Raw genomic sequence first — 23,379 nt, 5'->3', positions numbered from 1 at the left:
TAGTCTCATGGATCACTATCTCAGTTCTAACACTGTGAGGTAGCTCCTGAGAAGTCCTAATCACTTGAAAGGGGTAAATTTTTACTTACTGCTCAGGATGTTCATCTACCAGACCTTGGATCCTAGAAGAGGCAATGTAGATGTCATGATATTATTCCTTTTGTTTAGGGAACAATCTCCTCATAGTGATCTGTCTACAAAGCTCTGCTATTCCTGGAAGAAATTGAAAAATGAATGAGAAAATCTAGGCACCACTCTGGGGCTTTGAAAAAAAGTTACTTTAAAAGCTGGCAATCAGGGCTGGGGCTATAGCTCAGTTGGTAGAGTTCTTGTCTTGCATGCAAAAGGCCCTGGGTTAGATCCTCAGCACCAAACAAACAAACAAAACAAAACAAAACAAAGCTGACAATTAAATTTCCCTTCAATCTTGCCTCAATCTCCAAGGTGGTATCAGATTAGGTATATTTGGGGCTAAACATTCTTATTTAGCTAGTTTTTAGATAAGCACTCCTTAAATGATTAACATGTCTTGTGCAAAGCTCTGTAGTCACAAATATTAGGTTAGTAAAGGATACCTAATGAAGGCAGAATACCAAGATTTATTCTGCTTTTAGTTACCCATTGGACAGCTGCTAGCCTCAAAGTTAATGAAATTACCAAAGGAAGTTTGTTTAAGTCAATGGTTTAAAAGATCAAAGGAGGAGAGTGCATGATTCTTTGCCAACTGCAAAGAGGACACCTGACTCCTCCAATTCCAGGAGATGCATAGGTGGCCTTTCCACTGGCTGCATGCCTGGCCCCACCTCCTTTCCTAGCACATAAATTGGCCTCACTGAATTACAGCATGACACATTTTGGCAAAAATGCCCACATCGCAGAAAAAAAAAAAAACAATTCAGAAGACAGAACTGCTGAAGAAAAGTGATGATAGACCTGATCCCCAACTTTTCCATAGAGACCTGGGTCCTCCTGGCTATGTGTCTGGTGCTCCTATATCTGTGAGTAGCTGTCCAGCCTCCTCTCCTCTGTAACCCTGGAGGTGGGGACCTAATCATGTTTCTCTTTTCTTTGTCTATTTGAAAGATCAAAAGAGATGATGGAATTGAAATTTCTATAAACACTTAAAAAGTTCCTATTGAGCATGCCTGGCCCCATCTCCTTTCCTAGCACATAAATTGGCCTCACTGAATTACAACTTGACACATTTTGGCAAAAAAAAAATCCCACTCAGTAGAAAAAACAATTCAGAAGACAGAACTGCTGAAGAAAAATGGTGAGTTCCTGTGGACTATCCCCTGTGCATGTGGTGACTCCTGCCCCCTCTTACCCCCAGCACCCTCTATACAACAAACCAATTTCCCCTAAGACTCCCTGGAAGGTTGACTGCACAATTCCCTCTTTTTCTACTGGCACTTTCCTCCCTTGTAAAACTCATTTATTTCACCCTAAAATTCACAGAACTGTTTCCTTCCAAATGATGAGTGTCTAGAGCAGAGAATACCTGAATGAAATTTGAAGAAGTTTTATTCTTTCTTTTTGTATTATTTTTATCTCTCTGAGATATTAGCATCATAAAGAGACTTATTTTGTCTCAATATCAAATCTTCTAGCAGCCTGAACAACATCACAAAGCTAATTTGGCTTTACTTTTCTTCCCTCTACACTCCAACATGAATGCATGAATGAATATCATCTAGTAGGGAAATTGCTTTTACTAATGAAATCCTGACATCATAAAACAGAGGAAAAGAGGTTATTTTGATTGTAGGTAGGAGAGATTCCACACAGGTCACATTTGACATTTGCCTCAATTTCACTCTTAAAAATAAGGAATCAAAATAGCGTGAAAAATGAAAATATAGATCTGGCTTTTATTCTCTGAAAAAAAAAGGTACTAATTCAGGGGTGTTGTGGAAACATAATCCTCTCTCTGATGATATTTTCTAGTGAATCAATATAGTTTAATTTTACTGTATGTAGTGACAGGATTTGTACAGAGTATATGAAAACTATACTGCCTTAAACATTCTCCTCCAAAGAAGAAGCAGCAAGTTCTTTTCAACTGTTTGAAACACATTATGGGTTCTTACTTTGTGTTTCATATTGTCTGCTCTGTCATCAGAACTGTAACTGAAATTTGGAAGGTCACCTTCCATGTAGCTAAAAGGAATTGCTGGGCATGTTGAGCTATTTAAACATGCCAGACTTTTCTCTTCTGTGCTACTATGGGGCAATCTTTGCAAAATTGGTTGTTTCATGATTGAAGTAGCTGCCAGGAATCTCTTGTTCACCATTTTTCCTTTATCTAGTCTTTCATCTATTATTAATGCTGATGGGGGTGAAGATTTTAGGATCCAGAACCCCCAGGCATGGGGCTGTGAAAATGACACATCTGTGTTGCAGGTTGGCCAGTCCAAGGAAGCACCAGCATTTGTGGGTTTTCATACAAGGAGAGTTGATGTGCAGAGGCAATAAACAAAACTGTTTTGTGATTGACTGCCTTGGTAAACATGAGCACACCTGACTCTGTGCTGCCATCTGAGCATCACCAGTTGGAGGATCAGATTCAATGAGAGGAGGAATGGCCTGTAGATGATTCCTCATTCATTTATTCCTCACAGTAGCACTCAGAGTATAAGGGATCTCAGCCTTCTTTCTTGCTCAAGTCACTTAGATTGTCTGACAATAGACTTGGGTGACACTCAACATAGCTCACATTGGTATTAAGCCAATGGAAGTCCCAGTTTTCTTAAATTTCACATTTGTCATTCAACAGAAATAAGAATACTATGACTGCTTCCAAATATCCATGTGAAGTCAAATTTAAAGAAGGGCTGAATGCTGATCCAGAAACATGGCATAAAAAGAAGGAAAAGTATGAAAGGCTTATGTCCAAATTGCAAGAAAGAATGTTACCATAGGTTCTCAGTGGACACTCTGTGATTGAATGGATTTGGTTACCAAAAATCTCATACTGAAAGTCATGTCAAAGCATTGGCCCTTTTTTACTAGGAATGTCTACGTTAAGAAAAGGTTAACATACCAAATACATGCAGCAACTGCGATGCCCTGGCAGAATGCCAATCTGAACTTCTCAGGCACATTCAAGGCTGGGAATGTTTATTAAGAACAAACCCAATTATTGGGGCCATGAAGACTCAAGTTCTTTTACCTAATCATTGTGCCTCTTGTGGAAGGAAGTTATCTCTAAGTGGTATTGGAAAACAGAAAGTGCCGTTGGAGTTTTTGTTGTTAGGTATCACCTTCATGTTACCTATCTCACTGCCTGGTCCAGTTTCTGAGTCAGAGACTTGTCAGGCCCTTATCTATAGAATGACAATCAGGGTGACCTGGCTTTCTATTTCACTTTATAGATATGGAACCTATTCTCATGGGCTATTTAAGAAGCTGGGAATACCTGGGCCAACACCTCTGCCTTTATTTGGAACTCTTCTGTACTACCGCAAGGTGAGTGTGCTTGAGCTCCCTCTATTTTTTTCTCTTGAGTTCAAATGCCAGTTTAGTGCCATCAGTAAAAATGTCCATCTTCAGGAGAAATTTAGTAGTTTTTGTCCTTTGAGAAACAATGTTCAGGCCCCTCCTGGAGCTTGGCCAGGTTTTCCCTGGAGCTCTGATGTCAACTCTTCAAGAGCCTCAGTGGAACAGCTTGGATATCTGGTACATCTGCATTTGATCTTCATGATGTTGTTCAGACTTTGAATTCATCATAAAAGAGATGTTTAACTTGCTGGGTGCACATTTCCAGGATGATTATATTGTGCTTAGTATTTGAGCAAAAATTCTGTGAAAGAGGGCATGGTAAACACCTAAAAAAATTTCTATTCTTTGCAAGGTCTCATGAGTCCCTTTGTAATTAAAAAATGAAACTACAGTTTCTCAAGTACCCCAAGCATTCATAAGTTGACAATTCGCACATAGTTAATTTTTGAATGTGCAAATAACCTGTGGTTATTTCCATGGCTTCACCCAAGTTTTACTTACTGTGACATATTTGGAGGATTTAACCGATGAAATGACAGCATTCTGTATTTCTTCTTATCGTTCAAAGATAGCACCCTAGCAGTGAGTCTTAGCAACAAATAAGTATGAATGGGATAAGGTAGCCCTTGTCTATGGATTTCACATAATTAAACACAAGATGTGTATTGTTTTTTAACAAAGGCAGTATCACATATAAAATGAGCAGTAATCTCATAATTTAAAAAAAATAAAATTTAAAGTAAATGAATGGAATGTAACATGTTCCACAAGAAATGTGAATTTTAATGAAGCCTCTGTCATTAACCCATTTAAAATCTGACTCAGGGCCTGACTACTGACAGAAATTCATGAACTCAAAACCAGAGGCCAGAAAAAAAGACTACACTCTGCTCAGATTATCTCTTCCAAACACAGAGGCTTGTGTATCATACTCTAATTCTATAATTCTGAGAAGAATTATAGACCCCCTCTGAGAATTATAGACACCGCTGACCTCCTGAGAATTCCATTCTGCTCTTCCTGCTGAAAAGGCATTATTTCCTATTCATGCTTTCCAGATCAACAGTATACTAGATAGGCTGTAAGATCCATATAATTGGGTCTCCCTGTGCATCATGAAAGCATCATCCTTGAAACATAGCAATAAGAAGATTTCTTTTTAAGTGTTAGAAGCAAAAACTTAGAGCAAGTACTTAATTTGTTGACTTCCATGGGTAGGGGTGGCATCTTCCCATCTTTTCCACCTTGAGCTGGAAAACTGGAAGGTGACTCCATTTTGTCAATCCTTACTTAGTCTTTCTCATTCCACAACATGCATAAGAATCACTGTTATGGTCATGGTGTCCCTCAGCAGCTCATGTGTGAAGCAAAGTAAGAAACTTCAGAAATAAAGTGATTGAATTGTGAAAGCCTTAATCTACTTGGTACACTATTTTCTCAGTAAGGATTAACTGGAGGCAACTTTAGGCAGTTAGGGTGTTGGTGGAAGAGGTGGGTCACTGGAGGCCTGGCTTCAGGGCATACATTTTGTCCCTGGTTAGTGGAGTTTCTGTCTGCTTCCTGGTGCTATGTCCTGAACTGCTTTTTTCTGTCACACTCTTCTGCCATGTTATTCTGCCTCACCACAGACCACAGCAACAGAGGAAGCTGTGTATGAACTGAGACCTCTGAAACTGTGAGCCCAGTAAATCTTAGTTTTCTACATGGTTGTTGTCAGGGTCACAGTAGTGAAATAGCCAGCTAAACAAATCACATCAACATGCTCAACTTAGAGGTGATTGGTGCCTTGAACTTTCTAATTTCCCCAGTATTCTAGGGAGATTCATGAGAGAAATAAAAAAGATCTGAAGAAAAATGAGTGAAGTGTCCTTGTAAGTGTCCCTGGGAAATTCACTCACTTTCTCTCAGCTTTTATTTTTTCACATGCATGTGGAGGGAATGATTCAAAGTTTGCAGGATTTCAGAAACAGTCCACGCACATGAGAAAATGATACAGAAAACTAGACTTGCTTCATATTCGTACTCAAGGAAAACTAGTGAAACTGGGGCACACACCTGTAGTCCCAACCACTCTGGAGGCTGAGGCAGGAGAATTATAAATTCAAGGTCATTATTGTAAACATGGCAATACCTTGTCTAAAAAAGAGGATAATTTCTTTAATATGTACAATACTTCAAGAAAATTCAAGATGGACTCTAAATTCCCCTTTCTAATATGCCACAGTCCAGCTGGGCACAAATTAACCAAGCCGCCACAAAGCCTTGTAGGTTCAAACAGCAACTCTTTATTCCCGAACTCTCACCAGCACTCTACACACACTTCCCTGCAACACACTCCCTCCACAGGGCTCCAGGTGGCCAATTCTCTCTGAACCCCAAGGGAACTCAACAGGAACCATTCCCTCTAGCAAAATGCAGGCATCATTCCGACTAAACTGTGGCTCTCAACACTAATATCCCATTTATTTTCTCTTCTTTGCCTTTGGATGTCTTAGAATAAGAGCTTCCCTCTAACTGCCAGTGATGGACCATATTTCAATCTTATTCCAAGGAATTCTAATCATTGGTTCCCTAATTGGAAGCAGAGTTCAATATTTTCAAAATAACACTATATATTCTCTTGTTTCTCCTCCCAGTGTTTTTGGCAATATGACATCCAATGTCATGAAAAGTATGGGAAAATGTGGGGGTGAGTATTTTGGAAACTTCCCTCGGGTAGACTTGTTGGATGAGGCACTCCAGGGCAAGAGGACAATGCCAGCCCAGAGATATTACTGGTAATTAATTATCATAAAGCTTTTAGAGGCTCCTGCTCCTGCCAAGAGTCCCATATTTCACCAGGTGTCAAGGTTCATGGCCAAGAATGTCATACTTTTGACTTTTCTCAATCTCTGATAACCCTAAAACTCTTGGCCTCACCTTCTCTCCAGTGCCCAGCCTCTACTCCCTTTTCCATTTTTTTTTCATTAGGAGCCTTTAATACTGCATAGGAGGCATTAAGTCAGACCTTCCTAAAATTTTCACCATGCATGGCTTAATCTCCTTTCAAGATTGCCACATTGAATAAAAGTGACCTTTATATAAATTTGGGGGTTATAATATACATTTGAAAGAAAAGCTGAGAGAGAGAAGAACAGATTGGAAAATGACTTGACCTCTGCTTTCTTTTATTTTAACTTTCTCTGCAAGTGTAAAATCTTTGAGATTTCATTTATTTTTCCATATCAATTAGAGTTTTCAATAGAAGTGTACACAGGGATTTCTCTGCCTACCTCATTCTACTGACTTTGAAGAATGGATAACCAGTACATTTTAAACCACTGTGTTCACATGGGCTTATGTACTTCATAATCTGCTAGGGTGAAATCAGCTAATTTCTGCAGCCATTTTCTTAATAATGGTTGGTGAAAGCAGTTCCAGAGGTATTATTGTAGTTCTTGTGTACTATAAGCAAGTGGGAAAAGGCTTTGCCTCTTCCTCACTCTTCATCTTCTCTCATCAAGTCCTCAAAACAGCAGAGCTGGCCACATCATCCTACCTAACTGGCATGGCTCATAAAGGCCATGTTGTTGAGTGGAAAGAGCACACAGGGCTGAGTCCCCACTGATACAACCACAGCTGTCTCTTGTATCTTAAACACTTGTAAGAACTTAATAATTTACTTGTCTATTTTTGTCTAATTTAATATACTTTCACATTAGAAGAAACAATTAAAGCATAAAAAGAGAATCTTCAGAAGTGGATAAAATCTTTGCCCCCTGCACTTTATTTATGGTGTTAATGTTCACAATATACAAACAACCTAATAAGCTTAACACCAAAAAAACCAAATAATCCAATCAATAAATGAGCAAAAGAACTGAGCAGACCCTTCTCAAAAGAAGAAATACAAATTATCAATGAATATATAAAAAAATGTTCAACATATCTCAAAATTAGAGAAGTGCAGATTAAAACTGCACTGATTATGACATATTTTAAATACAAAATTATTGGAGAATGAGGTAGAAAACATGTATGCACCATTTAGACATCTCCGACCAGGCTCTTCTTAGAAAGAATTTTTTTCATATTTAAATATCTCTTACGTGCTTCAGTTATATAACCTTCATTTTATATGGCCAGAATCTTGTTGTGTGTCATCACCTACCTTGAACTTGTATCTAGTGTCACTGTGCATTCTACAGTCAGGCATATGGATTATGGAATATCAGTTTGGATTCCTGGGTGTTGCTCTAACTGAAGAATATGGCTTAGTAGGTTTAATGAGCTCTTCTTTCCCAACACAGATTGTATGATGGTCAACAGCCTGTGTTGGTTATTACGGATCCAGAGATGATAAAAACAGTGCTTGTAAAAGAATATTATTCTGTTTTTACAAATCTACCGGTAAGCATTCATTTTTTTTAAATTTTTTTAATTGATTTTTTAAAAAATAAATGACAGCAGAATGCATTACAATTCTTAACACACATATATTACACAATTTTTCATATCTATGGTTGTATATAAAGTATGTTGACGCCAATTCATGTCTTCACACATGTACTTTGGATAATGATGTGTATCACATTTCATCAATTTGCTAACCCTCACCCCTTCCCTTTCCCTCTAACCCCTCTGCTCTACCTAGAGTTCATCCATTCCTCCCATTCTCCCCCGCCCTAACCCACTATGAATCAGCTTTCTTATATCAGAGAAAACATTCGGCATTTGTTTTTTTGGGGATTGTTTAACTTCACTTAGCTTTATCTTCTCCAATGCCATATATTTACCTACAAACGCCATGATTTCATTCTCTTTTATTGTGGAGTAAAATTTCATTGGGTATATATTCCCCACCCCCCTTTTTATCCATTCATCCACTGAAGAGCATCTAGGTTGGTTCCACAGTTTTGCTATTGTGAATTGTGCTGGTATAAAACACTGATGTGGCTGTGTTCCTGTAGTATGCTGATTTTAAGTCCTTTGGGTATAGACCAATGGAAGGGATAGCTGGGTCAAATAATGGTTCCATTTCCAGATTTCCAAGGAATCTCCATACTATATTCCATATTGGCTGCATCAATTTGCAATCCCACCAACAATTTATGAGTATGCTGTTGTCTCCCCCTGCTCTCCAACATTTATTGTTGTTTATCTTCATAATAATTGCCATTTCGACTGGAGTGACATGATAGTGGTTTTGATTTGCATTTCTCTGATTGCTAGAGATGATGAATAGTTTTTCATATATTTGTTGATTGAGTGTATGTAATTTTCTGTGAAGTGTATGTTCAGGTCATTTTAATAAATACAAGTATTTATTGATTAAATTTGTGTCTTGGAGTAATCACAGCTTCACAGAAATTTGCTCCAAAACTGTTCAGGGAGGTTTCATATAACTTTTCTTCTGTTTTTCCCAATTGACATGCTTTGAATGGCATATTACTTATCTCTGAATGTAGTCTATTCCTGTTACTAGAGTAACCAGAAATTGGCATCGATACAATCAACAGAACTTATTTAGATTTTACCAGTTTTATGTGCCCGTGTCCATGTGTGCCTATGTACATTTGGGCAAAATTGCTGCTGTGGATAAATTCATATAATCACCAGCTTTCTTGGGATATAGTGATCCCCAAGGCTCCCTCTTGCTAGTCTTTTCAAGTCCTGATGGGTCACTTGTATTTTCCTCTTAACAGGGTCTCCATAAGAGCAAGTATTGTCTTTTATGGGGGAGACTAATACATGAAAAGCTTTGCCTCTGAATTCTATGTTGTTCTTATTTCTCTCCTAAAAGTTATAGACTTTACAATTTACATAAAAACCTATGACCTGTGTCATGCTCATTGTAAAACACGGTGAGAGTTTATTTCTTGTTGTTGTCTTGTTTTTTTGGCCTGTGGCTGTCCAGTTGTTTCAGTACCATCTTTAGAAAGATTGTCCTCCCTCTGATCATTCTGTTTTCACCATTGTCAAGCAGCCATTTTGGATGATAGGGTGTGTCTATTTCTCACTCTGTTTTATTTTAGTTGTGCCTGTGCTCTTCTCTCCATTGTGTTTTTTCTTGCAATGAGACTCATTAAGGTAGGTACATTTTAAGTACCTACCTTGGGGGATGGTGACTATGTTAATAAAGCAAAGGAAAAAATATGTTATCATCTTGGGGCCAGGGTTGTGTGGCTCAGTGGTAGAGTTCTTGCCTAACGTGTGTAAAGTGCTGGGTTCAGTTCCCTGCACCACATATAAAAACAAACAAAATCTTTATCTGTCGCGACCCCTTGCCCGCAAGGAAGACGCAACTCGGGAATCTTCTTTCAGCGGTTTATTCAGGCCCTTGATATTTCTTCTACTAATCCCTCGGATGCCCCTCCCAGCCTTAATAAAGCATCTCAAGCCCCAATGCGAAGCTGCCACGTGGAACTTTCTCATAGGGTGCTGAAAAACCATGCGCCAACTCTCCCAATTAAGGAGTTGTTTGTCACATACAACAGTGGAGCCAGCGCCATCTTGTAATGGTGACCATAATCTGCATAAACAGCAGAGGCGGCTCACCACATTTATCTTTATTGTGTCCATCTACAACCACACACACACACACACACACACACACACACACATATATATATATATATATATATATATATATATATATATATATATATATATATATATATATATATTTAAACCCAGAAGTTACCATCTTAACTTTTCTATGCATTCGTTTGCCCCTTAGTTTAAAAAGATGTGACTCCCCCTCATCTGGGGGAGTCCCTAGTATTATTATAAGAACAGGGAGGACTAGTGGCCTCTCTCAGTTTTATTGTAATGACCTGGTCTTTGCCTCTGGCTTGTTGGTTTTTCTGATGACTTCATAGCCTCAGAATGCTGAACTGACTTCTCAAACTCCTGTTTCTTGGTGTTTTGTTAGCATTAGAGACTACCATATTGTTTAACTCCTAATTTTCTGTTATGTTTGTTAACCTGATAAAACTGACTCAGTTTCTCTGTTTCACTCCCACTTTATTTATTTATTTATTTATTTATTTATTTATTTATTTATCTATTTATTTATTTATTGAGAGAGAGTTTTTTTAATATTTATTTTTTAGTTTTTGGCAGACACAACATCTTTGTTTGTATGTTGTGCTGAGGATCGAACCTGGGCTGCATGCATGCCAGGCGAGCGCACTACCACTTGAGCCACATCCCCAGCCCTCCCACTTTATTTATGTTGGTCCTTTAATATTTCATACAAATTCAGAATAAGCTTGTCTGCAAAAACCCATTTGGTGAGATTTTGATAAGAATTCAATAAAATCTATAGATTACTTTGGAGAAAATCTGTATCTTTTCTGGGTTAAATCTTTCAATGCATGTTATGCTTCTCCATTTCTTGAGATTTGCTTTAATCAACATTTTATAGTTTCCAGCATAGCAATCCTGTACTTGTTTTTATATCTGTTCCTAATGTTTTTCATTTTCTTTGGAGTGAAAAGGAATAGTATTGTGTTTTTAATGTTTATTCACATTTCCCTTGTTGTTACATAGAAATGTAGCTTGTTTTTGCATGTTAATATTGTATCTTACAACCTTGGTGAACCTATTTATTAGTTCTAGAAGTTTTAAATATTCTTTGAGATTTTCCACATTGATAATTTTGTCCCCTGAAGACAGGATCACTTCAGGTTCTTTCATTTCCAATTTACATGCCTTTTTAAAAACAATTGTCCCTTGCTCCAGTAAGGATTTACAGTATGGTAATATTGGATAAGAATGATAAAAGAGGAAATCTTTAAATTATTACTGATCTTAGGAGAATAGATTCACCATTTCACCAGTAAATGTTATGTTAGCTGAAGGTCTTTGTTGTTGGTGTTGGGTTTTTTAGTATATAGAGTCTCTTTCAGATTGAAGAAATTTTTTTTCTTCCTAGTGTTTTGAGCTTTCATCATGAATGAGCACTGAATGTATACCTTTATAAGCAAAACACAGTGTTGGAAGCTGAATGACAGCTTCGAGCATGTTGGATTGACAGGCCAGTCTCAAGCTGGGAAACATAATTATCTTTCCTTTTCTTTCTGTCCCTCCATGTGTGTGTAGTGGGGGATGATTCAAAAAAAGTACTTCCATATAACTGCATATTTTTTCAGAATTGAGAAGATGTTCCTAATCTTTTAAGTTATTAGCTACTATTTTTAAGTGGCTATATCCTGGCATCCCTTGCAAGATATTCATGTTGTATGTATATAGAAAAGCATAACTGGTCTGGGCAACTTAGTTTTCCAAGTTATCTTGATGACTGTCATCAATCTTTTTTTTTCCTGTGCTGTCTGTGTAGAATGCCCTAGGTCATAATGCTCTCTGTCCCCTGGGAGAACAGTTTACCTACCATGAGGGGCCTTTGTATTTACATAGCTAATGTAAATATAAATACTGAACACCCATCTGGTGGCTGAGTACGCCCTCTACCCTCACAAGAGAAGAGGAATTTGAGATAAAAGTTTATGGAGCATCTAGCACAGGGCCTGCCCCCTAGTAGACACTAAGTAAATAACTGATTATAAAAACTGATGCCTGTTTAACAAGTTTTTTACAATGTGGAGACTTCCAAAACATACCTTATACAAAATGTCTTTTTCTTTTTGAACTTCAGGTAGTTTTGCCATTGGGATTTATGAAAAAAGCTCTCTTTGCAGCAAGGGATGAAGTGTGGAAGAGACTTCGAGTTTTGCTATCACCAGTGTTCTCCAGTGGGAAACTCAAGGAGGTAATAAAATAAGACGACTTTAGTTAGAAATTTAAATAAGGATTTGGGGATGGGACATTCGTGAGAACATCATCATTTTCCAAAGAATATTCCATTAAGTTTGAAATTCCTAATTAAAAAAAAACTAAAAGTAAATATCAGAAAGATCAATCGAGTAGAAGGAAGGAAACAGAGGGAAGGAAAAGAGGAGAGAAAGGAAAATATTGGGACTAAGTTAGAACAAATTATTTTTCCATGCTTTTATAATATTTCAAAAGGAAACATTGTTATGTATAAATAAAAAGAAATAATTAAAAATTTCAAATCACCTTTTGTCTTGATGTCTTAGAAGAGATATTATTTGATTCATTATCAATATCTCATATTTCATAATCCTTGGAAAACCAGAGCCTTGGGGACACGATTCTCCTCTAACTGTGGGTGGAGTTGTGTTTTGTGTTTAGATGTTCCCCATCATTAACCAATATGGAGACACATTGGTGAAGTACCTGAGCCAGGAAGTGAAGAAAGGGAAGCCTGTCACTGTGAAGGAGTAAGTAGCAGCCAGCTCTGGGGTTCTGAGCTGTTTTAAGACCTTCCAGCAGCCTGCCAGGGAACTGAAATTATCACTGTTGAGCTACTCCCTGACCAGAAAAAAGTAAGTGGGGGGTATCACAACCACAATGGGCCACCAAAGGAGGAGACGCTTCTAGGATGAGGCAGGGTGCTGGGACATCTATGTACAAAAACAGAATTAGTTTATCTGCTTGATCGTCAATGTGGATATTATGTAAGTCAAAACACATGTTTTACACTGAAGAACGTGATCACTGAAAAGTTGAGGGTAGAGCCTAGGGAATGTTGAATGGGGGGAAGTTTCTGGTACCAATTGAGCATGGATAGAAAGATATAATGCAGGGCTAGGGTGTAGTTCAGTGGCAGAACCCTGCCTAGCATGTGTAAGGCACTCAGTTCTATCCTCAGCACCACATAAAAATAAACTGATAAAAGAAAGGCATGCTCTCCTCTACAACTAAAAAAATTACTTAAAAAAAAATTTTAGAAAGGAAGATACAATGCAGACTATGGAACAACAAATTACTTCATGGTTGCACTGAGAAAATCAGCAAAATACAAAATATGAAATATTTTCACCACTTCTTCCTCCAATCTCAACAGAGTTAAGGACCTGAAAGGATATTTATTACAACTACCATATCATTTGTTGTATAAAATGGGTTATTTTGACCCATGAACAACCACTGATACTGTCTTGGGAAATCTGAGAGAATATGTTCACCAAGTTGTGAGCTCATTCAAGTACATTTTGAGGCAATTTTCAATGTTTTAACTGTGGATATTCTTACTCACTCCCTTTTGTGAGATTCTGTCCTTGGGGCCACTTTTGGTCCTGGAGTTCAGGACCTCTCAGGAGCTGTAGCAGTGGGTGCAGAGAAGGGGAGACAATATTTCTTTCTCTCAGAACAGGGTGTTGCTGGTATGTGATGTGCTAGAGAGGAATCAGCTCTGGGCACAGACTGTGCTTAGGCAGGACCTAGGTCAAGATCACCTTTCTTGGATCCCCTAGCTGGAGTCAACTATAACACCCTGGCCCTGCTGAAGCTCTGTACTTAATCATCTTTTATCATCTTCACTCCACTAACGATGTAATTTGTCTAATTAAGAGTGTCTGTATCTCTGTGACTGAACTCCTTGAGCTCACTACCCTAGTGTCCCTAACTCCCCTGGCACAGGGGGGCAGCTGCCTCATGGCATTTGATAGGAGCATGGACTTAGCCATTTGATCAACAGATATTTCTGAAAGTGTGTGAATGTGCTCATATCATTTCTTCCAGCATGTGTAGTAGGAGAGTAAAGCAATACACATTAAAATTTTACATTTCTTTCTTTACTCAGAATGTTAGGGAGCTACAACATGGACGTGATCGTTAGCACCTCCTTTGGAGTTAATATCAATTCTCTCAACAATCCACAAGATCCATTTGTGAAAAAAGCCAAGAACATCCTTGGTTCAGAATTCCTCCATCCGTTTTTTCTTATAATCAGTATGTGGATTACCATTTATTTTTTTTCTTTTAAAATAACAACTTCATTAAGATATTATTTACATACTAAATAATTTATTAAAATGCAGAATTCCATAATTTTTAGCATGTTAAATGATTCATGCAGCCATCACCATTGCCAAAACTCAGAAAACTCATTATCTTTTAACTGTCAGCTTTCAAAATCATTTTCCCTGAACAAACACTACTCTATTTTCTATCGCTTTAGCTTTGCATATGATGTATACATTATAAAAATGGAGACATGTAATATGTGGTCTTTTGAGATACAAAGTGATATTATTTAGCATTCTGTTTCCAAGTAAAATATATATCAGTACTTTATGTTTATGGCCAAATAATATTCCATTGTATAGATACACTACAATTTAGGTATCTTTTCGTCAGCTGATAGACATGTTATTTCCACCTTTTGGCTATTATGAATGGTGCCGTTATAAACATTAGTGTGAAACTTGTTTGTGAACTCTAGTTTTCAATTTCATCTGAGTGCATGCTCAGGAGTGAAATTTCTGCCTTACAAAGTACTTCTGTCAGTGTTTTCCATAATAGCTGTACCATTTAATATTCTTACCAAAAATGTATGAAATTTCCAGTTACTTCACTTATTTCCTAACACTTGCTGTTTTCATCTTTTATTTTAGACATTTTAGTGGATGTGAGATGGCATCTTATGTGGTTTTGATTTGCATTTTTCTGTTGGTTACTGATAACAAGCAATTCTAATCACTTTTTATTTGTTCTTTTTAGATATGCATGACATATCTATAAAAACATAAAGTATACCTTATTCTAATTAAGATCCCAGGCTTGTGTATGTACATGATGTGGAGATTCACTATGAGGTGTTTATCTATGTACATAGGAAAGACAAATCAGATTCACTATTTTTAAGATTGTCTATGTATATAGTTTGCCCACAATTACCTGAAGCATTTGTCTTTTTGTTTTGAAGTTTAAGAATTTTACTGGTGTGAGTCTGTACCATGTACAACCAGAGAGAGAAAATCTTGCGTTCCATTTGTGTACAATGTGTAAAAATGCATTCTGCTATCATGTATAACTAATTGGAACAAATTAAATTTAAAAGAAAAAAATTTTTAAATAATTTAATTGAAAAAAAATACTTCTTCATATATTCGTTACACAGTTTCTTACCAGATGATGATTTGCTTTTTTTTTCTTTAATTTTTATTTTTGGTTGTTCAAAACATTACATAGTTCTTGTCATATCATATTTCACACTTTGATTCAAGTGGCTTATGAACTCCCATTTTTACCCCGTATACAGATTGCAGCAACACATACGTTACACATCTACTGTTTTACATATTGCTATACTATTGTTTGTTATATTCTGCTGCCTTTCTTATCCTATACTATCCCCCATCACCTCCCCTCCCATCTTCTCTTTCTATGCCATCTACTGTAATTCATTTCTCCTCCTTGTTTTTTCCTCTTTCCCCCTCACTTCTTCCTGTATGTAATTTTGTATAACCATGAGGATCTCCTTCAATTTCCATGCAATTTACCTTCTCTTACCTTTTCCCTCCCACCTCTCACCCCTATTTAATGTTAATCTTCTTCTCGTGCTCTTCCTCCCAACTCTGTTCTCAGTTACTCTCCTTATATCAAAGAAAACATTTGGCATTTGTTTTTTAGGGATTGGCTAGCTTCACTTAGCATAATCTGTTCAAATGTAATCCATTTCCCTGCAAATTCCATGATTTTGTCATTTTTTAATGCAGAGTAATACTCCATTGTGAATAAATGCCACATTTTTCTTATCCATTTGTCTATTGAAGGGCATTTAGGTTGGTTCCACAGTCTTGCTATTGTGAATTGTGCTGCTATGAACATTGATGTAGCAGTGTTCCTGTAGCATGCTCTTTTTAGGTCTTTAGGAAGTATACCGAGAAGGAGAATAGCTGGGTCAAATGGTGGTTCCATTCCCAGCTTTCCAAGAAATCTCCATACTACTTTCCAAATTGGCTGCACCAATTTGCAGTCCCACCAGCAATGTACAAGTGTATCCTTTCCCCACATCCTCGCCAGCACTTGTTGTTTGACTTCATAATTGCTGCCAATCTTACTGGAGTGAGATGGTATGTTAGGGTAGTTTTGATTTCATTTCTCTGACTGCTAGAGATGGTGAGCATTTTTTTATGTAATTATTGATTGATTGTATGTCTTTCTCTGAGAAGTGTCTGTTCAGGTCCCTGGCCCATTTGTTGATTGGGTTATTCATTTTATTATTGTATAATTTTTTGAGTTCTTTGTATACTCTGGATATTAGGGCTCTATCTGAAGTGTGAGGAGTAAAGATTTGTTCCCAGGATGTAGGCTCCCTATTTACCTCCCTTATTGTTTCTTTTGCTGAGAAAAAACTTCTTAGTTTGAGTAAGTCCCATTTGTTGATTCAAGTTATTAACTCTTGTGCTATGGGTGTCTTATTGGAGAATTTGGAGCCCGAACCCACAGTATGTAGATCGTAGCCAACTTTTTCTTGTATCAGACGCCTTGTCTCTGATTTGATATCAAGCTCCTTGATCCATTTTGAGTTAACTTTTGTGCATGGCGAGAGAAAGGGATTTAGTTTCATTTTGTTGCATATGAATTTCCAGTTTTCCCAGCATCATTTGTTGAAGATGCTTTTCTTCCTTCATTTCATGCTTTTAGCCACTTTATCAAATATAAGATAGTTGTAGTTTTGTGGATTGGTTTCTGTGTCCTCTATTCTGTACCATTGGTCCACCTGCCTGTTTTGGTATTAGTACCATGCTGTTTTTGTTACTATTTCTCTGTAGTATAGTTTGAGATCTGGTATCGCTATACCACCTGATTCACACTTCCTGCTTAGAGTTGTTTTTGCTATTCTGGGTCTCTTGTTTTTCCATACGAATTTCATAATTGCTTTTTTTATTTCTACAAAAATGCTGTTGGGATTTTGAATGGCATTGCATTAAACCTATAGAGAACTTTTGGTAATATCGCCATTTTGATGATGTTAGTTCTGCCTATCCATGAACAGGGTATATTTTTTCATCTTCTAAGATTTTTTTCTATTTCTCTCTTTAGGTTCTGTAGTTTTCATTATATAAGTCTTTCACCTCTTTTGATAGGTTGATTTTCAAGTATCTTATTTTTCTTGTAAAAGGAGTGGTTGTTCTCATTTCCATTTCAGAGGATTTGTCGCTGATATACAGGAGTGCCTTTGATTTATGCATGTTCATTTTATATCCTGCCACTTTGCTGAATTCATTTATTAGCTCTAATAGTTTCTTTGTAGAACTTTTTGGGTCTGTTAGGTAAAAAAATCATATCATCTGCAAATAGTGATAATTTAAGTTCTTTTTTCCTATTTTTATGCCTTTAATTTCTTTCGTCTGTCTAATTGCTCTGGCCAGTTTTTTGAGAACTATCTTGAACAGAAGTGGTGAGAGAGGGCATCCCTGTCTTGTTCCAGACTTTAGAGGGAATGCCTTCAATTTTTTCTCCATTCAGAATTATGCTAGCCTGAGGCTCAGCATAGATTGCTTTTACAATATTGAGGTATGTTCATTAATTTCAGCTCTTATTTTAAGTATTTCTTGCCTTCTACTTCTTTTGGTATTGTTTTTCTCTTCTTTTTCTAGGATTTTGAGATGAAGGATGAGATCATTTATTTGTTGTTGTTTTTTTTTTAAGGAATGAACTTTAAGCAATGAATTTTCCTCTTACAACTGCTTTCATTGTGTCCCATAGATTTTGATATGTTGTGTCTGTGTTTTCATTTATCTCTAAGAATTTTTAAATTTCCTCCTTGATGTCTTCTATAACCCATTGATTATTCAGTAACCTATTGTTCATTCTCCAAGTGATGCATGATTTTTCTTTTATTCTTTTATGGTTGATTTGCAGTTTCATTCCATTATGATGAGATAAGATGCATGGTATTATCTCTACTCCTTTATATTGTCTAAAATTGCCCTGTGACATAATACATGATCTATTTTTGAGAAGGATTCATATGCTGCTGAGAAAAAAGTGTAACTGCTTGATGTCGGGTGGTATATTCTATGTATGTCAATTAAGTTTAGGTTATTCATTGTGTTATTGAGTTCTATAGTTTCCTTATTCAACTTTTGTTTGGAAGATCTGTCCAGTGGTGAGAGAGGTGTGTTGAAGTCTCCCATGATTATTGTATGGTGGTCTATTAGACTCTTGAACTTGAGAAGAGTTTGTTTGATGAACATAACTGCACCATGTTTTGGGTATATATGTTTAGGATTGTTATGTCTTGTTGGTGTATAGTTCCCTTGAGAAGTATGTCATGTCCCTCTTTATCCCATTTGATTAACTTTGGCTTGAAATCTATTTTATTTGATATGAGTATGAACATTCCTGCTTGTTTCTGAAGTCCATATGAGTGATATGATGTTTCCCAACTTTTCACCTTCAGTCTATGTATGTCTTTTCCTATCAAATGCATGTCCTGTAGGCAGTATATTGTTGGGTCTTGTTTTGTGACCCATTCTTCTAGCCTGTGTCTCTTAATTGGTGAGTTTAAAGTTAATAACATTTATGGTCATTATTGAGATATGGGTTGTTCTTTCAGCCATATTTGTTTATTTATGTTACTAAACATGGTTTGTTTTTCTATTTGATTATTTTTCCCTCCTTTACTGTACTACCTCCCACTGTTGGTTTTCATTGTTATTTTCCATCTCCTCTTCCTGTTATGTTTTGCTGAGGAGTTTTTGGAGAGATGGTTTTCTAGCTGCAATTTCTTTTAACTTTTGTTTATCATGGAAGGTTTCAATTTCATCTTCCATCCTGAAGCTTAATTTCGCTGGATACACAATTCTTGGTTGGAACCCATTTTCTTTCAGTGTTTGAAATATGTTATTCCAGGATCTTCAAGCTTTCAGAGTCTGTGTTGAAAGATCAGCTGTTATCCTGATTGGTTTACCCCTAAATGTAATCTGCTTCCTTTCTCTTGTAGCTTTTAAAATTCTCTCCTTATTCTGTATGTTGTGCATCTTCATTATAATGTGTCTAGGTGTAGATCTCTTATGATTTTGCACATTTGGCGTCCTGTAGGCTTCTAGGATTTGAGATTCTGTCTCATTCTTCAAGTCTGGGAAGTTTTCTCGTATTATTTCGTTGAACAGATTGCTCATTCCTTTGGATTGGACTTCTATACATTCCAGTATCCCAATGATTCTTAAGTTTGGTCTCTTTATATTATCCCATATTTCTTGGATGTTCTGCTCATGGTTTCTTAATAGCCTTGCTGAGCTGTCTATGTTCTTTTCAAGTTGAAATGCTTTGTCTTCATCGTCTGATGTACTATCTTCTTAGTTTTTTACTCTGCTGGTAGTATTCTCAATTGAGTTTTGAAGTTGGTTTATTGCTTCCTGCATTTATAGGATTTTTATTTGTTTGTTTTTTATAACGTCTATCTCCCTGTATAGTTGATTGTTTGCTTCTTGGATTTGTTTATGTAATTCATTGTCGAAGTGATCTTTCATTGTCTGATTTTGCTGTCTAATTTCTTCCTTGAGACTCCAGATCATCTGAAGCATGTATATCCTGAATTATTTTTGTGACATTCCATCTGCTGCAGATATTACCTATTCTAACGTTGAGTTGACTTGCATTGCTTGTGGTCCTTTCTTTCCTTGTCTTTTCATACTGTTTGCATTTCTTTCTGCTTGGTGAAACTGTTGTGTTATTGAATTTCCCTCCTATATATTTATATTGCTCTTGTATAGTTGCAAAGTCTCCCTTGCAGGCAGGGGTGGCTGTGCCCCTCCTCCAATTGGGGCAATGTGTCTACCATGCTGACAGGTCGCTGGGCCTGTTCTGCCAGTCGGTAGCAGGTCCGCATACCTTGCAGGCACAGGCATCACTCTGCCCCTCTGCAGGAAACTAGGCCTGTTCTCCAGGTGGGTCGCAGGTCCGCCTACCTTGCAGGTGCAGTTGGAGGCTCTGCCCATCCACAGGCCGCTGGGCCTGTCCTGTCAGTGGTTGCAGTTCTGCCTACCTTACCAGATTATGATTTGTAACATGTTTTTCCTATTCTATAGATATCTTTTTACTTTCTTGATAGTGTCCATTGAAGCAAAAAGTTTTTAGTTTTATGCAGTTTATTCCTATCATAGGAGGTATACATATCCTAACCATTACAATGAATGAGCTGGATTTCAAAAATATTAAAACGTATTAAACCCAAAGCTGTAGTGTTCACAAAAGAAAAGCAATTGACATAGATGCATTGAATTTGATGCCATTTATATAAATATTAAAAACTCAACAGATCTTAGAATCTTAACATTTAAATGATATATGATTTATCTAATTTCCTTTTATTGTTTGTGCTTTAAGTATCAAATCTAAGAATTGATAGAAATCATATGAACTTACACACTTTTTATGGTTTACTACTAAAAATTGTAGTTTAGCTCTTATATTTGGGTTGCCCAACCATTTTAATTTAAGTTTCACATACAGGGCCAGGTGAGGTCAACATGTTATTATTTTGCATGTGGCTATCCACTTCTTCCAGCACCATTTTTGAAGAGTGTCTGCCCAACTTAATGGCCATTGCACCTTTCTCAAAATCCCATGGGCCATAGACATGTGGGTTAATTTCTGGACTCTAAATCCTATTCCATTTATCTATATGTTTACCCATCTTCCAGGATCACATTTTATTTTTGCTTTGAAGTAGGTTTTCAAATGAAGAAATGTGAGTCCTACGACTTTAGTCTTATTTTCCAACATCATTTTAGCTATTCTGTGTCCCTTTGAATTCTATGTGAATTTTAAATCAACTTGTCTATTCCTCAAAGAAGCCAGCTAAGATTCTGTTTCAAATGCATTAGGATCTAAAATCAATTTCAATACTATTTGCATTTGGATAATATTAAGTTTTCTGATCCACAAACCTGAGATGTTTTTCTAGTCATGTAGATCCGCTTTCTTTTATTTCAACAGTATTTTGTAGTTATTATTGTGCTTGTCTTGCACCTTTGTTAAATTGATTCCTAAGTATTTTATTTTTTTAATGACATTGAATATAGAATTATTTTTTAACTTCTTAGTTTTTCCTTTGGGTTGCTTATTACAGTATATAGAAATGCAGTTTATTTTTGTGTACTGATCTTACATATTGAAATGCTAGTGAACTTGTTATTACTTACAGTACTCCAAGAGAAGTGATGAGAGAGGGATGCATGTCATGTTCTTGATTTGGGGTGAAACTATTAAATTATTAAGCTACAAGTTTTCATAGATATCCTCTATCATGTTTACAAAATTTCATCCTAGTTCTAATTTGTTGAGTGTTTTATCACAAAAGAATGGTTTTGAGGATTATTTTTCCAAGGGGAGGGTTGGTTTTGATTATTGTCAAATGTTTTTTTTCTGCATCAAATGAAACAATCCTCTGTGTTGATTTTTATTTCATGGATTTGGTGTATTACACAACCTTTTCCTTGTTGTCTTTGCTTTGTGTTAGTATTAGGGTAATACTAGCCTTTTAGAATGTATTTAGAAATGCTCTTTTAATTTTGAAAGTGTTTGTAAATAATTGTTATTAGTTCTTTATTTCATAGAATCTACTATTAAAACAATCCAGATCTGGGCTTGTATTTGTGAATAATTTTCTATTTCTAATGCAATCATGTTACATTTTACAATTTTATTCAGGTTGTATATTTAATTCTCAATCAATTTCTACAGTTTTTGTCTTTAAGGATTTTCTACACAAAGATATGTGAACAATCAAATTGCTAGAATTCTCTTAAAATCCATCCCCAATGTTAGTAGTAATTTCTCCTTTCATTTCTCTTGCTATTCATTGCATTCATTTTTTTAATATTTATTTTATTTTTAATTAACATGTATGTGTTATGCAAATAAATGGGGTTCCGTATGATGTCTCAACACATATACACAGCATACACAAATGAAATACAGCCTTTCTTTATCCACCTTCTGCCATAACCCTTCCCAACCTTTAATAATCACTATTATACATTCAGGTCAAATATTTTACCTTCCACATATATGAAATAACATGTGATACTTGTATTGATGTGTCTTGTTTAGTTCATAAGCTGAATGTACTCTAATTCCATCTACTTTTTGCTACAAAATACAGGATTTTCTTCTTCTTTATGAATGAATGTTCCATTGGGCATATATGTATGTGTGTGTGTATATATATATTTTATATTATAATATATATTATAAATACATAAATTTTATATTATAGTATATATATATATATATATATATATATATATATATATATATATATATAATCACTTTCTTTATCCATGCATTGATGGATACCTAGATTTAATGCACATCTCAGGTATTCAGAATAATATAGAAATAAATCTGGATGTACAGATGTTCCAATCATTTAGATAAAAATAGATTAATATAAAGTATGTCTTATATATCTATAGAGTATTATATTTATAAATGATATATATTTCCATAATATAACAAATTTTAAAAAACTTAATAACCAAAATCCCCAAGTAATCTTGTTTAAAAATATGAAAATGCTCCAAATAGTTTTTTCTCAAAAAAAAAAAAATACAAATGACTTAAAAATTTATGAAAAAACTATTCAATATCACTTGGTGTCAGGAAATGCAAATCAAAACTACAATAAAACATCATCTCACCCTGGTTAGAATGACCATTATTAAAAAGAGAAAGAATGAATGAAAAAATAACAAATGCTGGCTACATGTGAAGAAAAAGTTCTCTTACATATAGTAGGTGGAAATGTACACCATTCTGGAAAAGAGTGTGAAGGTCCCCAAAATAAATAAAAGTAGATATACCTTCTGATCCAGATGCCCCCTTCTAGTACATATTGAGAGGAAATATCATCATATGAAACTGTTATCCCTTTATATTTCTTGGTCAATCTGGCTAATGGTTTGGAGATTTTTATGACATTTTCAAAGGGGTAAGGTGACTTATAGACACCTTTTGTTTTCGTCAATTTTATTTCTTTTCTATTTTATTTGTTTCAACTTGGGTTTTTATGGT

General features: G+C 36.0%; 1 protein-coding gene across 8 annotated transcripts in view; it reads left to right on the top strand.

The window, feature by feature from the left end:
- The first annotated feature begins 717 nt into the window (after positions 1–717).
- The window catches only part of LOC144367644 (cytochrome P450 3A4-like), a 165,318-nt gene continuing 142,656 nt past the window's right edge, over positions 718–23,379 (top strand). The window contains exons 1-7 of one of the 8 annotated variants that reach the window (XM_078024762.1): positions 718–998; positions 1,084–1,273; positions 3,375–3,468; positions 7,791–7,890; positions 12,140–12,253; positions 12,697–12,785; positions 14,150–14,298. In XM_078024762.1, coding sequence (XP_077880888.1) covers positions 3,377–3,468; positions 7,791–7,890; positions 12,140–12,253; positions 12,697–12,785; positions 14,150–14,298 — 544 coding nt within the window. In that variant the 5' untranslated portion in view covers positions 718–998; positions 1,084–1,273; positions 3,375–3,376. Of the gene's footprint in view, positions 999–1,083; positions 1,274–3,374; positions 3,469–6,137; positions 6,191–7,790; positions 7,891–12,139; positions 12,254–12,696; positions 12,786–14,149; positions 14,299–23,379 lie in introns of all 8 variants that reach the window. The other 7 variants (XM_078024759.1, XM_078024760.1, XM_078024764.1 and 4 more) reach the window with 7 other exon arrangements.

The sequence above is a fragment of the Ictidomys tridecemlineatus genome, chromosome 10 (genome assembly GCF_052094955.1).
Source record: "Ictidomys tridecemlineatus isolate mIctTri1 chromosome 10, mIctTri1.hap1, whole genome shotgun sequence".
Lineage (NCBI taxonomy): Eukaryota > Metazoa > Chordata > Mammalia > Rodentia > Sciuridae > Ictidomys > Ictidomys tridecemlineatus.
The sequence above is the reverse complement of the archived record's forward strand: the minus strand, read 5'-3'. Positions and strand labels throughout refer to the sequence as shown.